Source organism: Anabrus simplex, chromosome 1 (genome assembly GCF_040414725.1).
Source record: "Anabrus simplex isolate iqAnaSimp1 chromosome 1, ASM4041472v1, whole genome shotgun sequence".
In the NCBI taxonomy this organism is placed as follows: domain Eukaryota; kingdom Metazoa; phylum Arthropoda; class Insecta; order Orthoptera; family Tettigoniidae; genus Anabrus; species Anabrus simplex.
In genome coordinates, this window is record NC_090265.1 from 1,406,682,005 (window position 1) to 1,406,708,393 (window position 26,389).

Sequence of the window (26,389 nt, forward strand, 5' to 3'; positions counted from 1 at the left end):
CAGGAAAGTCTTATGGCCACAAAGGCTAGGACTGGGGAAGGAAGCGACCGTGGCCTTAATTAAGGTACAGGTCCAGCATTTTCCTGGTGTGAAAATGGTAAATTACGGAAAGCCATCTTCAGGCTTGTTGGCAGTGGGGTTCGAATGGACTATCTCCCGAAAGCAAGCTGTCTGATACGTGACTCAAACCGCACAGCCAACTTATTCGGAGGTACATGAATCTCCTTGGTAATCTATCCTCCTCCATTCGCCTCACATTACCCCTCCAATGAAGCCGGTCTATACGAACAGCTTCATGCATTGAGTTCAACCCTAATTTAGCTTTTATATCTTCATTCTCAGTACCCCTCACTCATTTGTACCTGCAGCTTTCCTGCTAATTTCATATCCGTTACTTCCAACTTATTGAATAAGATATCCTGAGTCCACCCAGCTTTCACTCCCGTACAGTAAATTTGGTCTCGAAATAGACCAATTTAAAGATAGTTTCGTTCGGGAGCGGCTTCTTTCTTACAAAATATCGTTGATCCAAACTTCGAGCTCACTTCATTATTTTGATTCGCCTTGATTCAAGTTTGCTTATTAGATACGCCTTTCTTACATTGAACCATCACTGTAGTATCTTGAGAGGATACACATCCTGCGTGCCCAACTCGTCCCGTTTCTCAACGAGGTCGAGTTTAAAGTGAGATGAATCTTCGTAGCGAGTTTTTACGATCGAATGCCCCACCAGACGTCAAACAGATCAGAGGAGTTAATGAGATTAATCGAATGACGCTATATACGATAATAGGAAGGTAGAGGGTTGAAACCGGTGCCGGCACTTAGCCTACTCCTGTCAAATAACACCAAGGGATCTGCTGAAGGCTTTACGTCACCATCCGACGGACGAATCACTATCAACAGCATCATATGCACTCACTCCATATGAACACTGCGGATAAGTTTCGAATTGAATCCAGACTTTTGGAACGCAATCTAGTGATTAGAAATTGAATACCAGCACTTCTCATACCCTGCCGGTCAACATCCTGATGGTGATCTTTTTTCGACCAATGGGACTCGAGTCGGCTAACCACGGTGTCGGAGACTTGACGGCGGCACCAGGTGGGCTTGGAGGATACACATCCTAAATACTTGGAATGGTCTACCTGTTCCAGTTTCATTTTTCCTACCTGGCATTCGATCCTCTTAGGTTTCTTCCCTATGTAAATAACTTAGTTATAATATCAAAGAGCAATCAAAGCAAAGCTATGTTTGTGCAGGTTATGAAGGCCTCTGGACGAATGCAAGGTGAAGTAGGCTATGCGTAATCTCGATATCCAAAACAGGATAGAGAATTTAGGTTTATTCCCGTCTGTCTGTTTGTTTGTCTGTCTGTTCGTTTCGTATACAAATCCATACCGTTCCATCAATCTGAACCAAAGTTTGTATTTATGGACCGTGCGGGTAACGCCGTCTACAAGAAATTTTAACAGCCCTATATTTAGGACCTCTGGCATATTAACATAGACTAATGTAAGCGAAATGTGGAATTTGTCGTACAAGACAAAGCTCATTATATGCCTCAAGATGAGAAGAAGGAAATTCGGTAAATCCCTATAAGACCAAACACTATAAGGCCCTAAAACCCACCGTTATGGAGATAATGACACCAGACTACCTTCATTCTAGAAACCGGATGACTGGGCGAGGGCGTGCGGTTAGGAGCGCGCAGCTGTAAGCTTGCATAGCGGGTTCGAATCCCACTGCCGGCAGCCCTGAAGATGGGTTTTCCATGGTTTCCCATTTTCACACTTGGCAAATGCTGGGGCTGTACCTTAATTAAGGCCACGGCCGCTTCCTTCCCATTCCTAGGCCTTTCCTATCCCATCGTCGCGATAAGACCTATCTGTGTCGGTGCGACGTAAAACAACAAGCAAAAAAAAGAAAAGAAACCGGATGTAGAAATGACCAGTTGTAACCATGGCAACGTCAGCTCAAGCTACAGTAGATTACAGGCCTGGGATTCGATGTAAGCACGTGCGTGAGTGTAGGCAAGGTCAAGGGAAGATCCTGCTTGAACATTTTAAACTCATAGCTAGCGTTAATGAGCTGAGATACTCATCATTCCTGGAAACACATTTTCATATTCTTACCAGCATATTGATTGTGAATAGCTATTAACGAGGCCAATTTAAAGTAGCATTAATCTGTCGAGTACATCTCCACTCTCTCATTAACAGTGACACTCCGGATGCCGTTTAAGTCGAAGGTCAGCCCCCCTCGGCATGGGGGTGAGAATGGGTGAAAGTATTACCGAAATTATGGAAGTATGTGTGTGTCTATGTTCCGGCATAGCTGTCAACAAACTTGGTACACATATGACTTACTGTCTGGAAAAAAATACTGTGGAGATGACACCCATAGCATCTCCTAGGGTGGGGTTGGAAAGGGGGGTGAAGTATAAAATTAATAGAAAACAACCAATGTTAATGTAGAATCCATAGCTTTTGGGGTCGCTGAGATGAATAGTGGCACACCAGATGTCGTTTAAATTCAAATTCAAACCCAAGGGCACGGGGTGAAAAGGTGTGAAAAAGAAAATATCGATCAGAACCAGAACTTGGACTTTAAATGTTTGGCAGCCATTTTGTATTCATTTTCAGTCATATCATTCAAAAATGGAGAATAAGTTTTAGGACGTACTTTGCAGCTTGTGGTAAATACATCCGGTCTAGAAAGCCAAGAATAACGGCCGAGAGGATTCGCCGTGGTGACCACACGACACTTCATAATTTGCACGCCTTCGGGCTGCGCAGTGGTTGCTTGGTAGGCCAAGCCCCTTTGGAGCTGTTGCGCCATGTTTTCTTTTTTTCCCCTTTTTTTGTAAATAGATATATTGGAAATAGGTTACAAAACCATCTACTATATCCCTTATATTGTTCAGCTAATTAGGTTACCTTTGTATGTCATTATTTGCTTGATTTGACCCTGTACTAAAGTTAGTCATCATCTATAATCGAGTAGGAAGGGTAAAAAATAGCACTACATGGAAAGTATATAATTTGAAGAAGGCAACATTTTTAGGCCTGCACAGCCCATTGCAAAATTCGGACTGGACCCCATTAAAAATACTCTGCAATGTTGAAGATGCTGTTGGATATACAACTCAGCTTTGGAGACAAATGTTCCTGTAAAATATATTAATTTAGAAAGGGAAGTATCGTCGCTGTTTTAATAAAAATCATTAACGCTTTAAAAAATTAATATTACCACCGCGGAACTATGACGTACAGTCAATCTAGTCTTGACTCTTACAAAGAGTTAAGAAAAAATATTAAAACTATGATAAACAGGAGTGACTGCAATTACATAAGGCAGGTTAAGGAAAACTTAGGCAATAACGGAACAGTTTTCTTAAAAATAAGAAAGGTCTGGGGCGGCATCATGTTGGGCTAACATCCCCTCCCTCCAAACCACACTCCTTCGCGTGTTTAAGCATGGCGTGTAATACGTCAGGAACACAGAGAAGTCATCCTCCAGTAAAAATGTCAAGTCTCATTGGGATGCAATGAGTGTTCAGTTGTTCGCGGATGACAACTACCATCCACCATTGGATTACTATCGAGAAACCGGGAACATCACCTGTTCTGATTTTCTTCCCAGGTTGCAGATTTTCTTAGAGAAAATCGAGCGTCGTATTGCGGGGCGTAAGGCATTACCACAAACCACCGAAACACATAGGATAGCTTTATCCCTAAGTACTGATGGACCGAGCTCGATAGCTGCAGCCGCTTAAGTGCGGCCAGTATCCAGTATTCGGGAAATAGTAGGTTCGAACCCCACTGTCGGCAGCCCTGAAAATGGTTTTCCGTGGTTTCCCAGGCAAATGCTGGGGTTGTACCTTAATTAAGGCCACGGCCGCTTCCTTCCCACTCCTAGCCCTTTCCTCTCCCATCGTCGCCATAAGACCTATCTGTATCGGTGCGACGTAAAGCAAGTAGCAAAAAAAAAGTACTGATGGAAAAATTTGTTCTCAGCGAGGAATATCGTTGCCGTAAGAGAAAATCAAACCAGTTCATTGTTTTATGCAACTGTAGACACCGTGATCCTAGTCACGGATCTCTAGTTTCAAGAGTCATGAATTTTCATTTCGAAAATCCAACATGGGCAGGATTCGAACCGCGGGCGTCATGGAGAGAAGTCAGCGACAAAGTCACTCGGCTGTCACGCCCGTTACCCCAAGAGACAATGTCACAAATTGATAAGGACTTGACTGTTTTGAGGCATTTTATATCTAACGTACCACTGAATCTAACTAACATACGGGGTGCAGCCGGGCTGGGTGATTCAGAAGACTGAGGCACTGGCCTGCTGACCCCAGCTGACCTCGGTGGTATTTGCAGTTGCTGAAATACGTCAGCCTCGTGTCGGTAGATTTACTGGCACGTTAAAGAACTCCTACGGGAGTGAATTCCGGCGCCTCGGCGTGTCCGAAAACCGTAAAAGTAGTTAGTGAGACGTAAAGCCAATATTATTATTATTATTATTATTATTATTATTATTATTATTATTATTATTATTATTATTATTGTTATTATTATACTAGGTACAAATTCTGTATATATTCAATCTACGTCTAAACATCCGCAGTGGTATACATTTATAGTTACCGTGAATATACAGTAGTTGCAACGTTGTAGTCGTTGCTTGTTTCCATCTGTAACTAATTTTCAGAAACTACAGTGAAACTTCGATATCTCGAATCACCTCAGGAGCTGAATTTTATTTCGAGTTATCGAAATTTCGAGATTTAGAGGATATCGATTTTGAGCACGTATAGCACATAATCGAATCATATGTATGTACGGGTTTATATTGAAAACATTATTTTTAACAGTACTTAAAAATATACAGAAAATTCTATTTTTTTTTTGCTAGGGGCTTTACGTCGCACCGACACAGATAGGTCTTATGGCGACGATGGGATAGGAAAGGCCTAGGAGTTGGAAGGAAGCGGCCGTGGCCTTAATTAAGGTACAGCCCCAGCATTTACCTGGTGTGAAAATGGGAAACCACGGAAAACCATCTTCTGGGCTGCCGATAGTGGGATTCGAACCTACTATCTCCCGGATGCAAGCTCACAGCCGCGCGCCTCTACGCGCACGGCCAACTCGCCCGGTAAATTCTATTTTACGGCATCACTTTAATTATAACCCTTATTATCATATTATTATGTCGGACTCGTTGGCCGAATGGTCAGCGTACTGGCCTTCGGTTCAGAGGTCCCGGGTTCGATTCCCGGCCGGGTCAGGGATTTTAACCTTCATTGGTTAATTCCAATGGCCCGGGGGCTGGGTGTTTGTGCTGTCTCCAACATCCCTGCAACTCACACACCACACATAACACTATCCTCCACCACAATAACACGCAGTTACCTTCACATGGCAGATGCCGCCCACCCTCATCGGAGGGCCTGCCTTACAAGGGCTGCAATCGGCTAGTGATAGCCACACGAAATTAAATTTTTAAAATCATATTATTATTATCATAACCTTTTAGAAGACACGATACAGTACATACACTAGGCCTACAGCAGTGCAACAAGAAACATACCTCTGTTAACACCTTTGGAAAAAAAAAACCGATAGTCTCTTCTGTTTGTCACGGTTAACCTTTCCTCCCTTCACTTTGAAACTTCTCGTCAGTACCACGCAGCTGAGATTCGTAAATGGAGCTTGTCATCCGCGACTTCGGGCGTAGCTTTCGTTCGTGACAGGTAATGGATTCACACCCGAGAAACAGCGAGGCCTCGCCGATTTGCCGATCACTAGGAATTTTAGTTTTTCGGTTCCCGTCATATTAACTCCCAGCATCACTGTAGCCTTTTCTTTACTTGTTAATTGTTCCTCACAAACCACAAATGCCGTATTGCATGGTTAATGTTGCACAAAATTCGAGTTAGAGAGTATTTTTTGCTTCAAGGGAGGAAATGTTTGCTTCGAGAAATCAAGAAATTCGTGTAACCGAATTTCGAGTAATAGAGAAATAAATACACGTGAAAAATAGGACAAACGGCCGGGAAATTTAAGTTACACTGAAAATTCGAATAACGGAGGTTCGAGATATCGAGGTTCGAGATATCGAGGTTCGACTGTATGTGGCAACTCTCTGTTCCTTGATTTTCTATGAAGTGGTAGCAATTCGATACTCGAAACCAATACCCTGAATTTTAAATCTATGAATATATTTGGAAAATTAAGTTAAATTTTCGCAATTATATGAGTTACGGAAAGCCTCCGTGGCTCAGGCGGCAGCACGCTGGCCTCTCACCGCTGGGTTCCGTGGTTCAAATCCCGGTCACTCCATGTGATATTTGTGCTGGACAAAGCGGAGGCGGGACAGGTTTTTCTCCGGACACTCCGGTTTTCCCTGTCATCTTTCATTCCAGCAACACTCTCCAATCTCATTTCATTAATCATTCGTTAATCATTGCCCGAGAGGAGTGCGACAGCCCTCGGCAGCCGGCACAATTCCTATCCTCGCCGCTAGAAGGGGGCTTCATTCATTCCATTCCTGACCCGGTCAAATGACTGGAAACAGGTTGTGGATTTTCATTTTCATTTTCATATATGAGTTACGGAATAAAATTAATATAATACATGTGAGTTTAGCTTGCCACCGTTATGTAACAATTGCGACTGACTCTTCAGGGTGTGGACGTTACAATGGTTGTCGAATAAAAGACATCTGCGTGAAATCCTAGACTGTCAAGTCAGAAGCTCGTGAGTATGGTAATGATCACGAGAGTAATAATAATAATAGTAATAATAATAATAATAGTAATAATAATAGTAATAATAATAAGTTAACACATTCACCACTGTACGACTGATTCGGGATTTAATGCTAAAGCTTGAAGATAACAAGCTTTTTGGAAGGAAACGTAATTTTGACTTTGATTTTTATGTGAAATATAATTTGGCACGAACTTCATACGATGTATTTTAACTCGCATTGACCTCCAAGAGCTTTCACGTTGGGGTTCTATATGGGATTGACGTTGTGTATACTTGCTTGTGTCAGATCCTTTACTATCATCTTTCTTATATTATCTTGGTCAACTCTTACTCTCATGCCGGGCTGAGTGGGTCAGACTGTTGAGACGCTGGCCTTCTGACTCCAACTTGGCAGGTTCGATCCTGGCGTAGTCCGGTGGTATTTGAACGTGCTCAAATACATCAGCCTCGTGTCGGTAGATTTACTGGCGCGTAAAAGAACTCGTGCGGGACTACATTCCGGCACCTCGCCGTTTCTGAAAACCGTAAAAGAGTAGTTACTGGGACGTAAAGCAAATACCATTATTAATTAACTTACTCTCATCCAAACTCAACGCTGTTAGGTTTTTTGAGTTTTGCGGAGTGAATCGTAATCACTGCCTTTATAGTTCTTTCTTTCTCCGATATCTTCAATGTGTAGGGGCTCTTCACCTTTCCCCGATGATAAACATTAAGAGGAGATGATTATCACATTGTACTTTCCCTTTAGTCAATAATCGCAACAACTAGGAGCTCCTAATCAGTTCTATTCGCTTGTATAGTGATAACGGAAAATTTTGTTCATACAGCAAGGTTAGTAGCTAGCTGCTCTTGAAGTCTTTCAAACGAATTTCATAAATGCACAAACCCAAAATAGGCTTAACGTTATCATTTGACGTGAGAAGGATTAGAAAGAAGAAAAGTCACACTCGTTGAGAAGTTTAAAGAAACAGACAACACAAAAATCTAGAGTGTACCCAAACTCACAAAAGATAGGATAAATTCATTTCAGAACTCACAGGGATCTCCGTGGATAGGGGTGTCGGAGTATAACCTTGTGATCATTCAGCATATCAAGGAGAAATGAATCATATATATTGTGATATTTTCTCTTAATATTGTGTTTCCTGAATGTTTCTATTTATTAATAATTTGACAAAACCTATCTTATTTTAAATATGTCCTCACAACTTTTCTCGCCTTTAGATAAAACTTTTGGAGTGGATATGAAAGTATGTTCTGGAGCTGTAGCCTGCTACTCCGAGCAATCAGACGAACCACTTCGAGTCTCTTATTCTTGTAGATTTATCTCTACCTCATAATAACTGGAAACCGAAGTGTAGTGATATAGATATAAAAATGAAAATATACATGAATTAATGAGGCACTTGCAGGCACCCTAGAAAGTTAAAACTTGGTACGGGAAAACCTGATACATCTAAGAACCCTGGAAATTTCTGGAATTCACAAAACTCTGCGAGGGATTCGTTGAACATCCTTCTTGAAACTCACTGCGACTTGTACGTGCAGCAAAGTGGAAGCGCAGTGGTACCGTTAGTGGGCCCCTAGCTGCGGTGCTTCCTCTTATTTGTGTCGACCTCCTTAACTTCATCTTTCATATTCGACCTCCCTAGGTCCACTCTTGTTCTCCTCCACGCCCAACGGTCCAGGTTTGTGAGGCCTAGACTGTCCTTCATTTCCACGCTCTTTGTGACTCTTCCCTTTCTTTTGCCGATACCTTCATTCTTCGAAGTGTCGGAGCTCTTTCTTTTTCCGTCTGATTAGTGTTAATAGAGCATTGATGGTTGCCCAGTTGTACTTCCTCTTATAACTATCACCACCACCACCGCCGCCATTATATAAATTCTAATGTTCTGCCTGTATCAATGAATGCTGAAATTAACAGTACCATGAAAAAGCTGTCGGAACACCTGACAACATACGTTGCATGCCTTCAGGTGGAGAAAGTGAAACGCATCAACCAGGTGAAGGTCTTCTGTTATTCGTCGTGCACTGGACATTAGTTTCGCATTTCTATGTTGTCGTGCATCTCATCGGGCAACAGAGCGTGACATGTGTTGGTTGACGTCCCCGTATTTCCTGTGGTCTTGACCTATTCAGCTCACTTTAGCAAACACTCCCATTGAAGTACTTTATTGTATGTAGTATTTTCTTATCTCAGCCATCAACGATTGGATTTACGAATCTTGTCGAGTGAAGTTACCAACAGTCATTTTTCTGCAACACAAATAGCTTGTGACTCCAGAGATCTTCCAAATATGTATGGTACCATATGAGAATATCCCATAATTGACTGATGCTTGCTTGTTGTTTTAAGGGGCCTAACATCGAAGGTCATCGGCCCCCATAATTGACTGAGAGAAATCATACAATAATTCGAATAAAACGTTATTAAAACATTTCTAGTATAGTATGATACTCTGCACAAGGACAAAAATAAATAATCCCTGATGATAAATGATGATGATGATGGAAATAAATTAATATGTAAAGAACAATGAAGAAATTCACATAAAATTGTGAATCACATCAGAGCAGAGAAAACGAAGAAAGGAAAGACTTCCGAAAGCGTGAAAGAGAAAAGCAGTGACAACTGAAGGAAACTCTAAGTTTAAGATAAGAAATAGATAACAACGGAGAGAAGAAATAAGTACAAATAAATTGAGATATTATATAAATTCGCAAATAGGACGAAAATGTAATGGGCAGAAAGAATAGATAGGGAGAAAAATAATGAAAGAAGGAAAGAAAGAAATATAGCAAACAAGATAGGAAGAACAAAAGGAAGAAAAAGCGATAAGAACTGAGAGAAGAACTTCAATATAAAATAAATATATATTACACTGACAAAAATAAGAAATAGATAAAAGGAAACCATAATTTCATTTAACCGACTGAGGATACCTTTCTTGTTTGCAATATGCTTTACGTCGCGCCTACACAGATAATTCTTATGGTGACGATGGGATAGTAAAGGGTTAGGAGTGGGAAAGAAGCGAACGTGTCGTTAATTAAGATGCAGCACCAGCATTTGTCTAGTATGAAAATGGGAAACCACATAAAACCATCCTCAGGGCTGCCGACAGTGGGGTTCGAACCCACTATCTCCCGAATGAAGGCTGATAACTTCTTGTGGTATTTCTTGGAAGGGATGACTGAGTCAGGTTGGGGCGCTACTGGCCATCCTGTGGGTATACAGCAGCCTTACTTCAATAATTGTCTCCTTCTGGAGTATATATGAATTTTCTGAAAGGCGGAACTAGAACACTCGTATTCTGCCCATATCCCGAAGATATGTCATCACCAGATATATAAAAGCAGGTTTGCCTCAAAGAGGCTGTTCCGGATACTGTCAACTGAAGACCCGTTGTGAGAACAAATGCATTTTGTAAATAGCCAATAATTAGTGAAGTATTGTCATGCATTGTCACACATAATTCTGTGAATACTAATTGAGTCATCCGCGATTAAATTAGTTCAATAAAGCAGTCAGTGTTTTATTCATAACAATAAGTTTTCAAGGACTTAAGGCCGTAATTTTCATGTTTGGAAAGGTTTGCTGATCTTTTATAGTAATAATACTATTAGTTATGTCCCTTCAATTGCCCTGGATGTTAAGAAATGTCAAGGTGACAGAATTATGTCCAGTAGGAATTCTTTAATGTGCCGGGAGCCAACAACATAAAACCCTCAAATGTCACCGACCTCAGGCGGAATCGATCCCGATATCTTGTGAACAGAAGAATATCTAACCAACTGAACCTCTAAAGCACTACTGTCTCCTCAAGAATATAGGACACCTATATTTTTTAACTATTGGTGCTGCCATTTACTGAATAGTTTTTTTTTTTTTTTTTTGCTTTACATCGCACCGACACAGATAGGTTTTATGGCGACGATGGGACAGGAAAGGACTAGGAGTGGGAAGGAAGCGGCCGTGGCCTTAATTAAGGAACAGCCCCAGCATTTGCCTGGTGTGAAAATGGGAAACCACGGAAAACCTTTTTCAGGGCTGCCGACTGTCTCCCGAATACTGGATACTGGCCGCACTTAAGCGACTGCAGCTATCGAGCTCGGTGAATAGGTTTGTTTTAAATGTTGTATCCTTAACTTGATACCTCAGAAAGTGTCATGAATAATGAACCAATGCCAAACAAGGAACTCTATGAGAATAAGTTTTTGGAAGTCTGGTTACTATCAGGTTTACTAACTTAAGCTTACACACTCTCAAAATCTCGATATTTAACTGTATATACAACTCGTATAATTTGATAGATTTACACCCTATTTAAAATACAGTATCTTAACAATCATTCGAAAAGTTCAACTATACTCAATGTCAAGTTCAGAAAATTACGAACTCAAAGAGCGTTCTTTCACGTTTTTTAAATTTTTTATTAAGTGATACACATTTTAGCATCTTAATACTTTTAAATCGGGATTTTCTCGTAAATGTATGACGTACCGACGAATTTTGGCTAAAATATGCATGCAGATGTGCAAGGCTGTACTCAGAGGAGGAGGGTAAAGGGGCTCCAACCCCTCCACCCGAAATAAAACATGACTTGACAAATTTAAACAGCACATACGGGTTATCGAAAATTCAACCTATTAAATTTTTTTTTTTTTTTGCTAGGGGCTTTACGTCGCACCGACACAGATAGGTCTTATGGCGACGATGGGATAGGAAAGGCCTAGGAGTTGGAAGGAAGCGGCCGTGGCCTTAATTAAGGTACAGCCCCAGCATTTGCCTGGTGTGAAAATGGGAAACCACGGAAAACCATCTTCAGGGCTGCCGATAGTGGGATTCGAACCTACTATCTCCCGGATGCAAGCTCACAGCCGCGCGCCTCTACGTGCACGGCCAACTCGCCCGGTCAACCTATTAAATTAAAAGTATTATGAAACCAAGACACTGGGAAATAAAACAGTTGAATTTAACCCATAAAACTACGCTATCTCTGTGAATATACTTACGACATTTACTGAAATATAAGTGGTAATGTTAATTTTGGGGAGATTTGCTTCTTTTTAATGTTTTTAATATATTTTGCACTATCATTCAATTATCTGCACTCCGGTACAAGTCATTCTTGCCTAAAATATTTTTCTTGGGCCTTTTATTAGCGTCGTATGAATACAGGAAACGGTAAACATAAAGTATATTGTCTAAGTATTGTAAGTGTTGAAATACCTATATATGAATGGTTATATGCCTAGAAACTTACGATAGTATTCACTTTTTTATACATTTATTATATTTTCATGATGATCATGTTTCAGATATAGATAGTTTAGAGATTCGTTTACTTTTCTGGCCTTTTCCCAGTTATATGAGATCGACACGAATGTGCATTAAACCCTGTTTTACGGATGGCAGATGCCCTTCGTGAAGTCAACCCTGTGTGGGGGATATTTATTTACTGTTGCATGTTTCTGTGGTGGTCAGTAGTATGATATGTTGTGTGTAGGAGAAGGTGTACTAGGATGACCACAAACACTCGGCCTCCGAGCTAGAAGAATTAACCGAACGCGGTTAATCCTTGAAATGAACCCGGGGCCTAACGCCAATGCGCTGATAATTCATCCTGGGAGCCGGACTTCCAGATACAATTAAGAGTCTGAAATTAACATTCTTAAAAGAATCTTCGATCATTTATAGCAAAGAATTAAAATAGCAAATTCGTTTTTTAAAATATTCAGTTCTTAGTCTCTAATTTTCAATTGTCCTACTAGATTTCATCCAGAACGGTTGTCGCCCATTCATGCTTATAAATGAATTATTTTTAATCAGTTCGTGGTGGTCACTAAACAATTCCATCATTTTGAATTTTCCTTAGAATAACTGAATTTTGCAAAAACCTTACTTGTGTTAGCCAATTAACAAAAGGCCAATCCCTGACACAGAAGCAGGAAAATCAATGCTCGCAAAGGGAACCTGTAGCCCGAAGAAAACCAAACAGATGTAGGGCACATTTTTCCTGGTATACATATTTGAGTTACTTTTGTTTTCTCCACGTAAAGAGCCATACTTTTCAGTAATCAAGTGGAGAAATGCAGTGAAATTTATTAGTCTCAAAACTTATACGCACACCACAAGTCTCACCATCGTACCGTTCTGACTGCCAGTTAGGCTGTTAATTTATAATAGTTGGGCACTATAGTTTGACCATGATCATGTGAGGTTTTTATTCTAACATTAAAAACACCAACAATTTTTACGGAAAAGTGTTATAAACTATATAGATTGCTATAATAATAATAATAATAATAATAATAATAATAATAATAATAATAATAATAATAATAATAATAATAATAATAATAATAATAATAATAATAATAATAATAAAAACAATAATAATAATAATAATAATAATAATAATAATAATAATAATAATAATAATAATAATAATAAAGTATTTATGTGCGTGAAATTCCTTTTAGTATATTGGAGTGTGAGGATGAATTGATTTTAAACTGATATTACGCAACAACAGACATATATGTAAGTAGACTTACTGAATAGTTAAATTTGCTGGATAATAATTGTTACCGTGTGTTTGTGCAGCAGATAGGTGAAAGAAGGTGCGGGTATAAATGGGCGGATATACAACAGTCGAAAGATTAATTTAAAACTTTAAAATTTGAGATATATTTCTTATCCTTTTTTAACCTTAAATAACAACATTCAGGTACAACGTCTAGCTCGAGACGCAGGTCAGAATAATCAGGTAATAACCAATTAACAACCTGAGCTTGAAGCTCCCTAATTACAAATTTTACATGAACACTATTGCTCCTTTCAACCAACAGTCAAGGAGAAGGATCTCCCAATTTTTATATCTGTGGAAGAGCTTCTTTGCTCTGCAAATTTACACTTCCTAGGAGACGATTCTCGAAAATTACAAGTTCCAGGCCTATCAAAGGTACAACCTGCATTTAACAAAACAAACAGCATTCACTGTATTATCGACTCAACAGTGTACTTGCCTTAAAATGGAATGAATGAAATTGATTGTAACAGGGGTAACAAATGAACATTCTACATGGCTTTTGGTAAAAACACAAGGTTAATGTTAATGGCCGAAAAATCAAAAGGTTAGGAGGCGAACTCTTGCACTCCTTGAAATTCGCATGAAAAATTCTAAAACCCTATGTGGGCTTATGGCCCGACGTTATAGAGGCTAAGCCTATACTACGGAGGTGACTATATAGAGAAAAAGTTTACAAAATTAAAAAGATACATTTAAAGGTTATAAATTCATAGTCACCTCAGTATCAAGTCGAGAGGGAATACAAGAGGGTTCTTCACTATTTATTTCTTCATTTCGAATAAGAAATAGAAGTTAAATTGCGGAAGAAATTTGAAACCTTCCCCTCGAGCTAGCTTTCAGAGATTATCACATAGTTCAGCAGAAACTGCCATTATCTTGAGCTGATGCACCTCCCGAAGATGGACGAGGGAGCCCTTTGCCCCTGCCTCCATTACGAACACACTCTAGACTGGAGCAATCACAAAGACAACATGACCCGAAATGTCACAGCTTTTATAAGGTAGAGGAAGGTTCTAGATATCTCTATGCAGAAACCCTGACACGCCCACAATTTTCATTAGACAATCAAATAAATATCAAAAACCGTTATTGGTTACTTAAATAAGTATACACATTTTCTACTTGGCCAACATATTTAGTTGGCGGGAAGAGATAGAAGTGTTGATAACTTTTTAACATCAAAAACAAACTATAAATAATTCAGTTTAGAAAACCTTGACATACAAAATTACTTTGAAAATTAATAGTTCATCTTCATCCCAGAGGGCGCAACATAAGTTGATAGTAGAGTCATCTATGGCAAATTGCGCAAACTTCTTGTATCAAACAGTTTGACGACCCAGTTCTAGATGGCCTTGTCAAATGTGCTTAATTTAAATGCACGGCATGGCTGTACCTCCGTACAATAATATTTATAAATTTGTGTACACGATTGAATAAACATTAAACTTTTCTTCCAGAATATTCTTCTGTACGAACAGAAAGTATATTTTCCCATTTATAAAGTGCCTATGAGTGAATATATTTACCTCCAAAAATCTCAAAACTAGTATGAACAGATTATCGCTTACAACATTTGGTACTTTTGGAAAAAAAAATGTCCTTACCTACTCATTTTTGAGAAGATAATTAGTGACAGGCGGACTTGAAGAATGAAGTTAAAATGTTAGTATTCATGAGTCAAAGTATGTGAATTGGCCCTCTATTTCACCAACATTACCCAAATGCAAAAATTATACCCTTTAATAGTAGTAAATTAAATATATTTTGGCTATAGGTAACTTTGCAAATTAAAAATATTTTGAAAATTATAGACAAATGGCTTTTAATGCAATGTTAAAACGTTAGTAGGTGCAAGTTGTAAATTAATGAAATTCGTGGAAAAAATATAAAGAGGAACGAACTATCAAATATGACACACGAATGGTATCGTGCTTAATAAACATACAGAAATACATTCATGTTATCGATCCGCTATTAGATTTTAACGTCTTTTATAATGTCAATGCAAACAAATTGATTTCCTCCATTTTTAAACAAATAACACACCCATTTCTTTTGACCGCTGTGAATTTAACTTTCCATTTAACCCGTTTACATGGTGCTACTCTAAAAATGTTTCATCTTTTTTTTATTTCATTAAATCTACCTCATAGCTAAAATGTAGCGTTTATATTTGATAATGGTTGTGGGTATTGCTTTATGGGGAAGTTCAACTGTGCAACGTTCGCATTTGTAGCTTAACTGTTAGTGCTACTAACTGCCGTCATTAGAGCTTCGGTACTGCCAGATATTTAAGAAGGACTGGTGTGAGGTTAAAATGACACCTGTAGCTCACTTCCATTGGGGCTGAGTTTGAAAAGAGCTCTACCATCTCGGATCGAAGACAGAAGTTTTGTTCGCCATCATGCTTAAATGATTATCACGCTGGTCTTTGATCCCAAGAGTTCTGTGTTTGATTCCCGGCCAAGTCGGGGATTTTAACATTCATTGGTTATTTCTTCGGTTTCGGGGGTTGGTTTTTGTGACGTCTTCAGCATTAGAATTCATCTTCACAAATGTGCACGTCACCTATAGGGCGTTATCTCCAAAAACCTTCATCACGTCTCTCCGGAGGTCATACTACATTATTATTATTATTATTATTATTATTATTATTATTATTATTATTATTAACCAGCATCTATTAACACTTATCAGAAGGAATGTGGAAGATGCTCGACCCTGGAAGAACGAAGGCGTCGGTAAAAGAAAGGGAAGTTTGGCGAAGGAAGTGAAAATGGAAGACTTCCTAGGCTTCGCAACACTAGTAACGTCGGGATTGAAAGAGAACAAGAGTCGACCAAGGGTAGTTGGCTAGGAATGATGAAAGCGAGGAACCTGACACAAGTGGAAACAATTGCAGACTCAGCTACGGGAACCATGGTTGCTAATCCACGTTCCCAAATTGAAAGCCACAGATCCCCATTTAATTGGTCACCGTAGTTGGGCTGTTCGGAGAATTCTGAGAGGAATTTAATCCGAGGAGTTATTAGTGAACATCAGCCTATTGTCTTCTAAAAACGTACTATAATAATGGTTATAATTAATTAAAGTGATGCCATAAAATACGAGTTTGTTTCTATATTTTTAAATATTGTTGGAAATACTGTATTCATTATAAGCCCATAGAGACATATGATTCACCGAACTCGATAGCTGCAGTCGCTTAAGTACGGCCAGTGTCCAGTATTCGGGAGATAGTAGGTTCGAACCCCACTGTCGGCAGCCCTGAAAATGGTTTTCCGTGGTTTCCCATTTTCACATCAGGCTGTACCTTAAATAAGGCCACGGCCGCTTCCCTCCCACTCCTAGCTCTTTCCTGTCCCATCGACGCCATAAGACCTATCTGTATCGGTGCAACGTAAAGCAACTAGCAAAAAAAAAAAAAAAGAGACATATGATTCAATTATAGGCTATGCTATACATGCTCAGAAACGGTATTCTCTATATCTCGTAATGTCGTTAACTCGAAATAAAATTTAGCTCCCTAGGTGATTCGAGATATCGAGATTCCACTGTATTTCGTTGTCTGGAAGAAGTTACGCAGTTCTCAAATATAATATTGACATTAGGAAGTCCATTTCCTAGTTAAAAATTGAGTTCAGGGTCAGAACAACGATTATCACTTACAGGTGATTTATGGCACCCGTTGTCTCACTAGGTATTACCTAATCTGCTGTGCGTTATCTCTAGTCAGCCAAGTTGAAGGTATCCTGCAAAGAATTCACCAATCTATATATATATATAAAATAACATGTCCTGACTGACTGACTGACTGACTGACTGACTGACTGATTCATCACCGCCGACCCAAAACTACTGATTATAAAGAAATGAAATTTTGAGGATACATTTATATTAGAATGTAGGTGCTCACTAAGAGAGGATTTTCCGATATTCCGTTGCTATGCGGGTGAAAAGTGGGGTGAATTTTAAAATGAGTGTATCTGTATCTCAAAAACTTGACAGTTTAAAAGCGTGAAAATTGGTATTTAAAATATTTAAAAATAAGGAAACACGTATTCCTTTGTTTTCGGAAAATCCTCTTAAGGGGTGTGAAAAAAGATGAAAACTTGGTTGAGTACCTTTTATGAGGATACATATATCTCAAAAACTGAAGCTATTACAGTCTTGAAAATTGGTATATGAAATAGGAAATACGTATTTAAAAAATATTCCTGAGAGGGGGTAAACAAGAGTCACAATGGGGGTAAAATTTTTTAATGAGTATATCTAAAATATATCTAAAAATTTTTACATGTTACAGACGTTAAAACTCGTATTTGGAATCTCCTGTAAAAGTAAAGGAACACGTATAATGTGTTTTCTGAAAATCCACTTAAGGGGAAGTGTTAAAATGGGTGAATTTTTAAATGAGCAATCTGTATTATATCTCAAAAACGTAATATGTTACAGACATTAAAATTGGTATTTTTAATCTCTTTTAAAAATAAAGTTTTTTGTTTTCGGCAAAACACTTAAGGGGGAGGTAAAATTACTGAAAAAGGGTTGAATTATTTTATTAGGATGCTGGTATCTCCAAAACTGAAGATATTCCAGACTTGAAAATTGGTATTTGGAATCTCCTTTAAAAATAAAGAAACACGTATTGTTTGTTTTCGAGAAAAAAGTCACTTAAATGTCTGAAAAAGGGGTAGAGTAATTTTTATTAGGATACTGGTATATCCAAAACTCAAGGTATTACAGGCGTGAAAATTGGTATTTCGAATCTCCTTTAAAAATAAAGAAACACGTACTTTTGTTTTCGGAAAATTCACTTAAGGGGGATATAAAAAGTCTGAAAAATGAGTTGAGCTCTTTTTATGAGCTTACTTATGTCCCAAAACTGAAGATGTTACAGACATGAAAATTTGTATTTGGAATCTTCTTTAAAAATAAACACGTATGCTTTTGTTTTCGGAAAATCTACTTAAGGGAGTGGGGTGGATGAAAAGAACTGAAGAAAGTGTTGAATTATTTTTTATGAGGATACTTATATATCAAATACTGAATGTGTTACAGATGTGAAAATTGGTATTTGGACCTGCTGTAAAATTAAAGGTACACGCATAATTTGTTTCCTGAAAATCCACTTACGGGGAAGTGTTAAAGTGGGCGAATTTTTAGAATGAGCATATCGACAGTAGGCCCTATATCAAAAACTTACCACCTATTACATACATGAAAAAGTATTTTCAATCTTTTAAACATATAGTAACACGTATTTTTGTTTCGGAAAAAACACTTAAGGGGTGAGGGTTGTAAAAATGGCTGTAAAAGGGGATGAATTCTTCTTATGAGGATACTTACAGTATATCTCAATTACTGAAGATGACACAGACCTGAAAATTTGTATTTGGAATCTCCTCTTTAAAAAAACACGTATTCTTAAAGGAGAAGGGGAGATAAATTAATTGAAAAACGAGTTGAATTCTTTGTTTTAGGGTACTTATATCTCGAACATGAAGGATGTTACGGACGAGAAAATTGGTATTTGGAATCTCCTTTAAAAATTAAGTCACACATATTTTTGGCGGTGGGGAGGGGGGGGGTCGGAATCAACTTATGGGGAGTGTAAAACGAAGTAAATTATTTGTATGAGGATACAAATAAGAAGTGGACTTAAAGCAACACACCGATAAGGAAGTTTTGTCTGGGGGTGATTAAAGATGACAAAAATATGCATTTATATGAAATCGTTTGAATTATGAAGTTAAAATCTCAAATGATATCCTAGGCGTTAAATAACAGAAGGTTTGAAACAAATTTAACCGCCCAGAGAGTTAAATGATGGTTAAGATCCAAAAACAAATATATTCATTCCTTCCTCCGAAACGGTTTAACGTACGAAGACAAAATTCCAATTCCAAATCCTAGGTATGAGTTAGGAAATATTTTTTAACGTTCCGACCCTAAAGTGTTAAATGAGGTTAGCTTCGTAAAAGAAATGATTCATCCCTCCAAAATTGTTTGACATACAAAGGTGTTATGTTACTAGAAGGGCGTTCTTTTATGTCCTAGGTGTAAAATATAGCATACTTCAAAATTTTCTCCCCTAAGGTGTTTAGACGGTGGTTGACCCTCAGAAACACAATATCTATTCTTCCTAAAGCCTTTGAGGCACTAACTTACTTTTTATGAAGGTTAGTCTTCTATACTCTAGAATAAATATTTAAAATCATTCACCCTTTAGGAAGTATTCATTCCTCCATTACTATTCGACGTACAAAATCAAAATTTCACAGCTTGGTCGCTTTTACACACCAGATTTTAAAGAAGATAGGCTTTTGAATTCTTCCGTATGGTGTTCAAATGAGTGTTAGATCAGAAAATAAATAATGATGCCCCCAAAAACGTTTGACGTACGAACTGAGGGCGTATTTACAGTCTTAGCTGATAGTGGACTCTCCAAAATGTAAAATTTTGAATAATAATTTTCAGTTTAAAGCTGTAGCGAATCATGGGTATCTTGCTAGTCAATCTATAAAGGACAGGGTTCTCTATAAACACACAGCGCTTTTTGTGTTAAGTAACTCATTCTATAAAATACAAAACTGTTTACCTCCTAAATAATCCGTTTTGATAAACCGAACGCATTATCTAATATATTCATCTTATGACAGGATAACTATTACAGTTGAAGGATGGTCTGCATCTACTTAGTAAATTGGTGGTGGTGATAGTGGTGACTACTGTTTCAAGATAAAGAACAACTGGGTAACTACCCACTATAAACGCTAGTCAGAGAGAAAATAGAAGAGGTCCATCACTTCGAAAAATAAAGTTATCTGCGAAAGAAAGGAAAGGGTAAAAAAAAGGCGTATCGTAAGGATCGGAAAAGAACAAGGGTTGACTGAGGAATGTTGGAGTGAAGTGAAACAGTGGAGACTCTCACAGGTAAGTAGAAGCGATACCAGGCCCAACTAGAGGTCTCGTTGTTGCGAATTCACACTTCCAAATCAAGAGCCATGCGCGTGATTACATTGCCTGAAATCAAACTTATATCTCTAAGTTTAAGAATTGAAAGGGCCGATGATCTACATGTTATACCCCTTTAAACAAAAGCATCATCAAGGATTGAACTGTGCCCTTTTGTGCCGGGAGTGTCCGAGGACATGTTCGGCTCGCCAGGTGCAGGTCTTTTTATTTGACTCCCATAGGCGACCTGCGCGTCGTGATGAGCATGAAATTATGATGAAGATGACACCCAGCCTCCCTTATCACCGAAATTAACCAATGCTGGTTAAAATTACCGAACCTGTCTGAAATCGAACCCGGGACCCCTGTGACCAAAGGCCAGCAAGCTAACCATTTAGCCATGGAGCCGAAGAAGAATTGAATTAAAACCAATATTTACACGCTCGAATCTCGAGCCTGGTGGAACTTCATCTGCTGTAGCCTCTTCGCGACGACACAGATGGTATAGCACAAAGGGATACAAAACGATGCCGAGAATGTATATCACTGTCTTGTTTGTGTAACATGAATTCCTCGTGATCTGTCACATCGCTGGTGGACCCTCGTTGGTTGTGATGTACCGCAGTGCTGACATCATACGGATACTCCCCGAACTAACTGTAGCCCGAATTCTCCTCTGTTCAACTAGATGGCTCTGATGTTGTAAGGGGGAGATAAGCAACCCATGATTCTTTTTCGACCTGACAAGTTGGCAATCGTGTTGTTTTCCCTCACCCCTTCACTCGTCTAGGAAGCTGTGTGGCCGTAGGCTACTGTAGAAAGGATATTTTTTAGAGCTGTTAAGGAAGCGGTTGTTTACGGAGCGCAGGCTCTGGGTGCTTTCAATCGGTGGCTCTAGAGAACTTCCGATTGAATGACAAGCGCGTAGTTTGAACTTGGTATGGGAAAAATGAACGCGCATTTTTATAGGTAATTTATAACGTATCGCTATTCTTGCGTGAAACTACGCCCTTCCGTTAAGTTAATAATTTAATTATTTTACGGTATTACAAATTCCAAGCTGATACCTACGTGACCCAAACCGCGCGACCTTTTGCTGGGTGAGCGTACGTCAGCTGAAACCGATTCCATGAAAAGTAAAATAATAATATTCAGTAACATAATTGTGGAACTAACAGATCTGTTAATTTTTTTCTAAGCCTCGAAAGTTGGATTTTAGATTTAAACTGAACATAACGTACCATTCGCTGTAAAACAGTTGACCTTGATCACATTGTTCTTGCTCTGTACTTTTTTTTTTGGCTAGTTGCTTTAGGTCGCACCGACACAGATAGGTCTTATGGCGACGATGGGACAGGGAAGGGCTAGGAGTGGGAAGGAAGCGGCCGTGGCCTTAGTTAAGGTACAGCCCCAGCATTTGCCTGGTGTGAAAATGGGAAACCACAGAAAACCATCTTCAGGGCTGCCGACAGTGGGGTTCGACCCTACTATCTCCCGAATACTGGATACTGGCTGCACTTGAAGCGACTGCAGCTATGTTCTGTACTTTAATGTAAGATTTTGTAGTGTATCGGTACTGCAATCTGAATATCAACGTATTTAACTTATATCGGTGTCCTACCGGGCGAGTTGGCCGTGCGGTTAGGCATGCGCAGCTGTGAGCTTCCATCCGAGAGATAGTGGGTTCGAACCCCACTGTCGGCAACCCTGAAGATGGTTTTCCGTGGTTTCCCATTTTCACACCAAGCAAATGCTGGGGCTGTACCTTAATCAAGGCGACGGCCTCTTCTTTCCCACTCCTAGGCTTTTCCTATCCCATCGTCGCCATAAAACCTATCTGTGTCGGCGCGACGTATATACCGAAAACTGTGTGCCCGTTGGATCCCAAAAATGTTGAGCGAGAGCCGCAAAATTAAGCGAATGTCGTCAGCCCTAACGATTCTCACACGGTATCACAAGGACGGAAACAGTTTCTTAAAGATTATTGTTACTGGAGATGAGACTTGGGTCCTGTATGACAATCCAGAGACCAGTCAAACAAATGGATGCACACGCACTCCCCCAGCAAACCAAAAAATTTCAAGCAGAGTTTGACCACGAGGCATACAATGACTACGGTGTTTTGGGACGAAAAAGGTGATCTTGTAGATTTCATGGGACAGGGAACAACAATAACAAAGGAGGTATACTGTGAGACCCTACGTCGCCCGCGGAGAGCGATACAAAACAAACGAAGAGACATGCTCTCATCTGGCGTGATTCTGATCCATGACAATGCACAACCGCATGATGCCAATGTGACAAATGAACTTCCCCAAAAGTTCAAGTGGGAAATCTTTGACCACCCACCTTACAGTCCTGACCTAGCACCAAGTGACTATCACCTCTTTCGAGAAATGAAGGCGTGGTTAGGTGGACAACGCTTCGCTACCAACGAAGAGCTTGAAGACGCTGTAAAGACCTACTTGAGTTCACTGGCGGCCGACTTCTTTGCAGAGGTTATAGGAAAGCTGGTCAACCTTCATGGTGACTATGTAAAAAAATAAGTACGAATGTACAAATCTTTTGGTAATAAAATCATCTTGTTATCTCAATATTTCCATTATTTATGGCCTATCGGAACTTGGAGAAAAGAAACAGCCTTCGTATACATACATTCTCTTACGAACGGCCGAAAGTTTCTAGTGCTCTTAACGGAGCGAATGTGCACTTTCACTGTGTCATTTTTTACAGCGAATCTCACATCGGGTGACCGGGGTTTGAACCATAGAACCCAGCGGCGAGAGACCGGCGCGCTGCCGCCTAAGCCACGGAAGTTCCAAATAGTATAATGATAATAATAATAATAATAATAATAATAATAATAATAATAATAATAATAATAATAATATTGAACGCAGGGTATTGTATAAATTCTTCACAGCTAGGGCCTACCGGTACACTTTTCTGAGAAACAACTGAACCTATGAAGGTATGTTTGTTGTGAGTATTCATAGGGCTTGCATCTAAATGAGATGTGAATTATATATGTCGATGACAATTTTTTGATAAAATATTTTAATGCATTCATTCTTCTGAATCACTGTACGTTCTTCGTTACGGGGTATTGTATGGAATATCAGTGATATAGATACATTTCTGTGTATGTAGGCAACGCTTTTTATAGGGTGCCTAGGACTGCCTACACTATGTGAATAAGTTTGAAATTACAACCCAATACGTCCGTACAGCCGGAACTAGTACTGCAAACAGGAGGCGGCCCTGTGCTTAATCTCTGAAGCTCCATAACTGCTTTGCTCCCGTCGGTAGTACCGGAGGTCACCAGAGGAACGCTGTAATCATATTATCCGATCACCGCCGTCTCGATCCGGATCTAGACGGCTGTGTATCCGATTCAATCAACAGTAGGGCCACCATCTTTCCACAGCGCTAATATTTTTTGCCTGGAGGCATAGCAGGGAGGTTCGGAGCAGCTCTTTAGGGAATTGAGCTGCCTTCCTAAATGTTTCCTCTCATATCAGGTCGAAGGGGAATACGAGTATGATGCAAGTTAACGAAACCATGTAAACTCAGTCTAGTCTAGGGTTCCTCCAATATACCGAGTAAATTTGGCTTCGAGGTCCGCCTCTGTATTATTATTATTATTGTTATATTATTATTATTATTATTATTATTATTATTATTATTATTATTATTATTATTATTATTATTATTTACAAGTTGCTTTACGTCGCTCCGACACAGAGAGGACGATGGGAGAAGAAGGGGCTAGGAGTGGGAAGGAAGCGGCCGTGCCCTTAATTAAGGTACGCCCCCAGCATTTGCCTGGTGTGAAAATGGGAAACCACGGAAAACTATCTCCAGGGCTGTCGACAGCGTGATTCGAACCCACTATCTCCCGAATACTGGATACTTGCCGCACTTAAGCGACTACAACTATCGAGCTCGGTGTGGTATTATTATTGGATGATTCGTGGTGTGAGTTACTGTAGTCACATACTACGTCGTGAAGGCTGAGTGGCCTAGTAATTGGTCCTCAGTCGGGATACCAGTTGCTATGGAATAGGACTGAGCATCTGAGCCATGGCATTGCTTGTGCTCAGACAGCTACGAAATTCTCACTGGGACTATTTATTAGTAGGGTAACATCCAGCTTAACATAATTTTTGCCGAACACGCTCAGAAAAATTTTACGCAAGCCTCAGAAAATGGTAAATCACTGAAAACCATCTTCAAGGCTGCCAACAGTGGGGTTCAAACCCACTATCTCCCCAATGCAAGCTGATAGCTACGTGACCCAAACCGTTCAGCTACTTGATCGTTAATGCCATTTATACAGTGTTAAATACTTCGGAGAGTGACAACGCAGGGAAGTACAAAAGGTTTCACTTTATACACAGCAGTGTGATAAGTATCCGGTCTGATATAACCCACAAAACGACTCTATCATAAACTCTCCGTCAGAACACGCTTCCAGTTCATGAAGCATGCCGATTGCCATTTTTCTTTGAGAATAAGGGGTCACTGGACGGTTCAACGTCTAAGAGTTTTAACACATGTCCCGAAAGAGAAGTTATTTATTTCTAATAGACAATAGTGAGGCTATGTGTTCTGGTATCGGTAATACATATCTTGTCCCAGCAGCAGGGACGTTGGAAACCTTCAAAACTGTGTTTTGCGATATCTTTGAGAAATACACAATTTTACTCTGAACGTAATTTATATCTTATAATTGTTTTGAGGCATATTTATAACTGCACATTTTCTTCTATAGGTTGTTCCTCAACAGCTGCATCGTGGCAACTTACTATTGTACGTCTGTGGTTTATGTTGTGTTTATCGCCAGCTCAGTAAAACAGGTAAGCTGTGTGTTGCAGAGTATTCCTTTTTTAAAATTTTTTTTTTTGGTAGTTGCTTTACGTCGCACCGACACAGATAGGTCTTATGGCGACGATGGGGCAGGGAAGGGCTAGGAGTGGGAAGGAAGCGGCCGTGGCCTTAATTAAGGTACAGCCCCAGCATTTGCCTGGTGTGAAAATGGGAAACCACGGAAAACCATTTTCAGGGCTGCCGACAGTGGGGTTCGAACCTACTATCTCCCGAATACTGCAGAGTATTCTAAAGGTATATGGAAATGGTATATTATTCTCTTACACCCTCCACCAGTTAGAATAGCAGTGAATTCTATTTCAAATTTCTATGGTTTCGACCATTATTTTCTATTACTTTTCTACGCCGCCGCCCTTCACCCCCACCCCCACCCATAGTGATGCTAGGGGTGGCTTACCACCACATTCTCCAGATAGTAAATCGTAAGTGTACCAAGCTTGGTTGAAATTGCTCCTGTGGTTCATGAGGTGATGTGGCATTTTATATACATACTCGTTTCTTCTCGTGGGGGCTCCGTCCCCAAACCCCTAGTTGCTCTTCATTAGAAGCGGACATTTGAAAAATTACTGTGGCGGAATGGTACGTCATATTTACAAACGGAGTGAACCACTAAACGACCCTTTTAGTGGTCTTCATGTTTGGTCCTAAGACATTTTATCGTATATCGGCGATTTATACCATAAATAGAGACAAACGTTTCGATCTGGGGCACATTTTGTACTTTTTTCACAAGTTGAGAAATTATTTTTCCCACATAATAGACAGCTACAGCCTTAAAACTTGGCAGGCATATTGAGGATGAAACCATCTACAATTGTGATTCTTTGAAGTTTTATTGTATCTACATCGGGTACACCTTAGATTGGTTAAGAAATTTAGAATAGGTTGCAATTTGAGACAATGTCCACATATTCCTTTCGTTATTTCCATGGCAGCTATAATTATGCAATTTGGCTTGCATAGTACCCACGGTCGTGCCATTCTTATAAGTGTACCAAACAGTAAAATGAATTATCGAAAATGTACAAAATTGTCGTAAAATTGGAAAATGCAGCTCTATCTAAGGCATAAGGGATCGAGGTACGACTAAAAATAATAGGATCAAAGTTGTAGACCCCTTCATAATGGTACGGAATGTGATGTCCGTTTTGCGATACGAAT

At 39.5% G+C, this 26,389-nt stretch overlaps 1 protein-coding gene across 1 annotated transcript in view; it reads left to right on the forward strand.

Annotated features, from left to right (window-relative positions):
- Positions 1-26,389, forward strand: part of LOC136859653 (proton-coupled amino acid transporter-like protein pathetic) — a 72,089-nt gene that overhangs the window by 12,346 nt on the left and 33,354 nt on the right. The window contains exon 3 of the mRNA XM_067138709.2: positions 25,113-25,197. Coding sequence (XP_066994810.2) covers positions 25,113-25,197 — 85 coding nt within the window. The remainder of the gene's footprint in view (positions 1-25,112; positions 25,198-26,389) is intronic.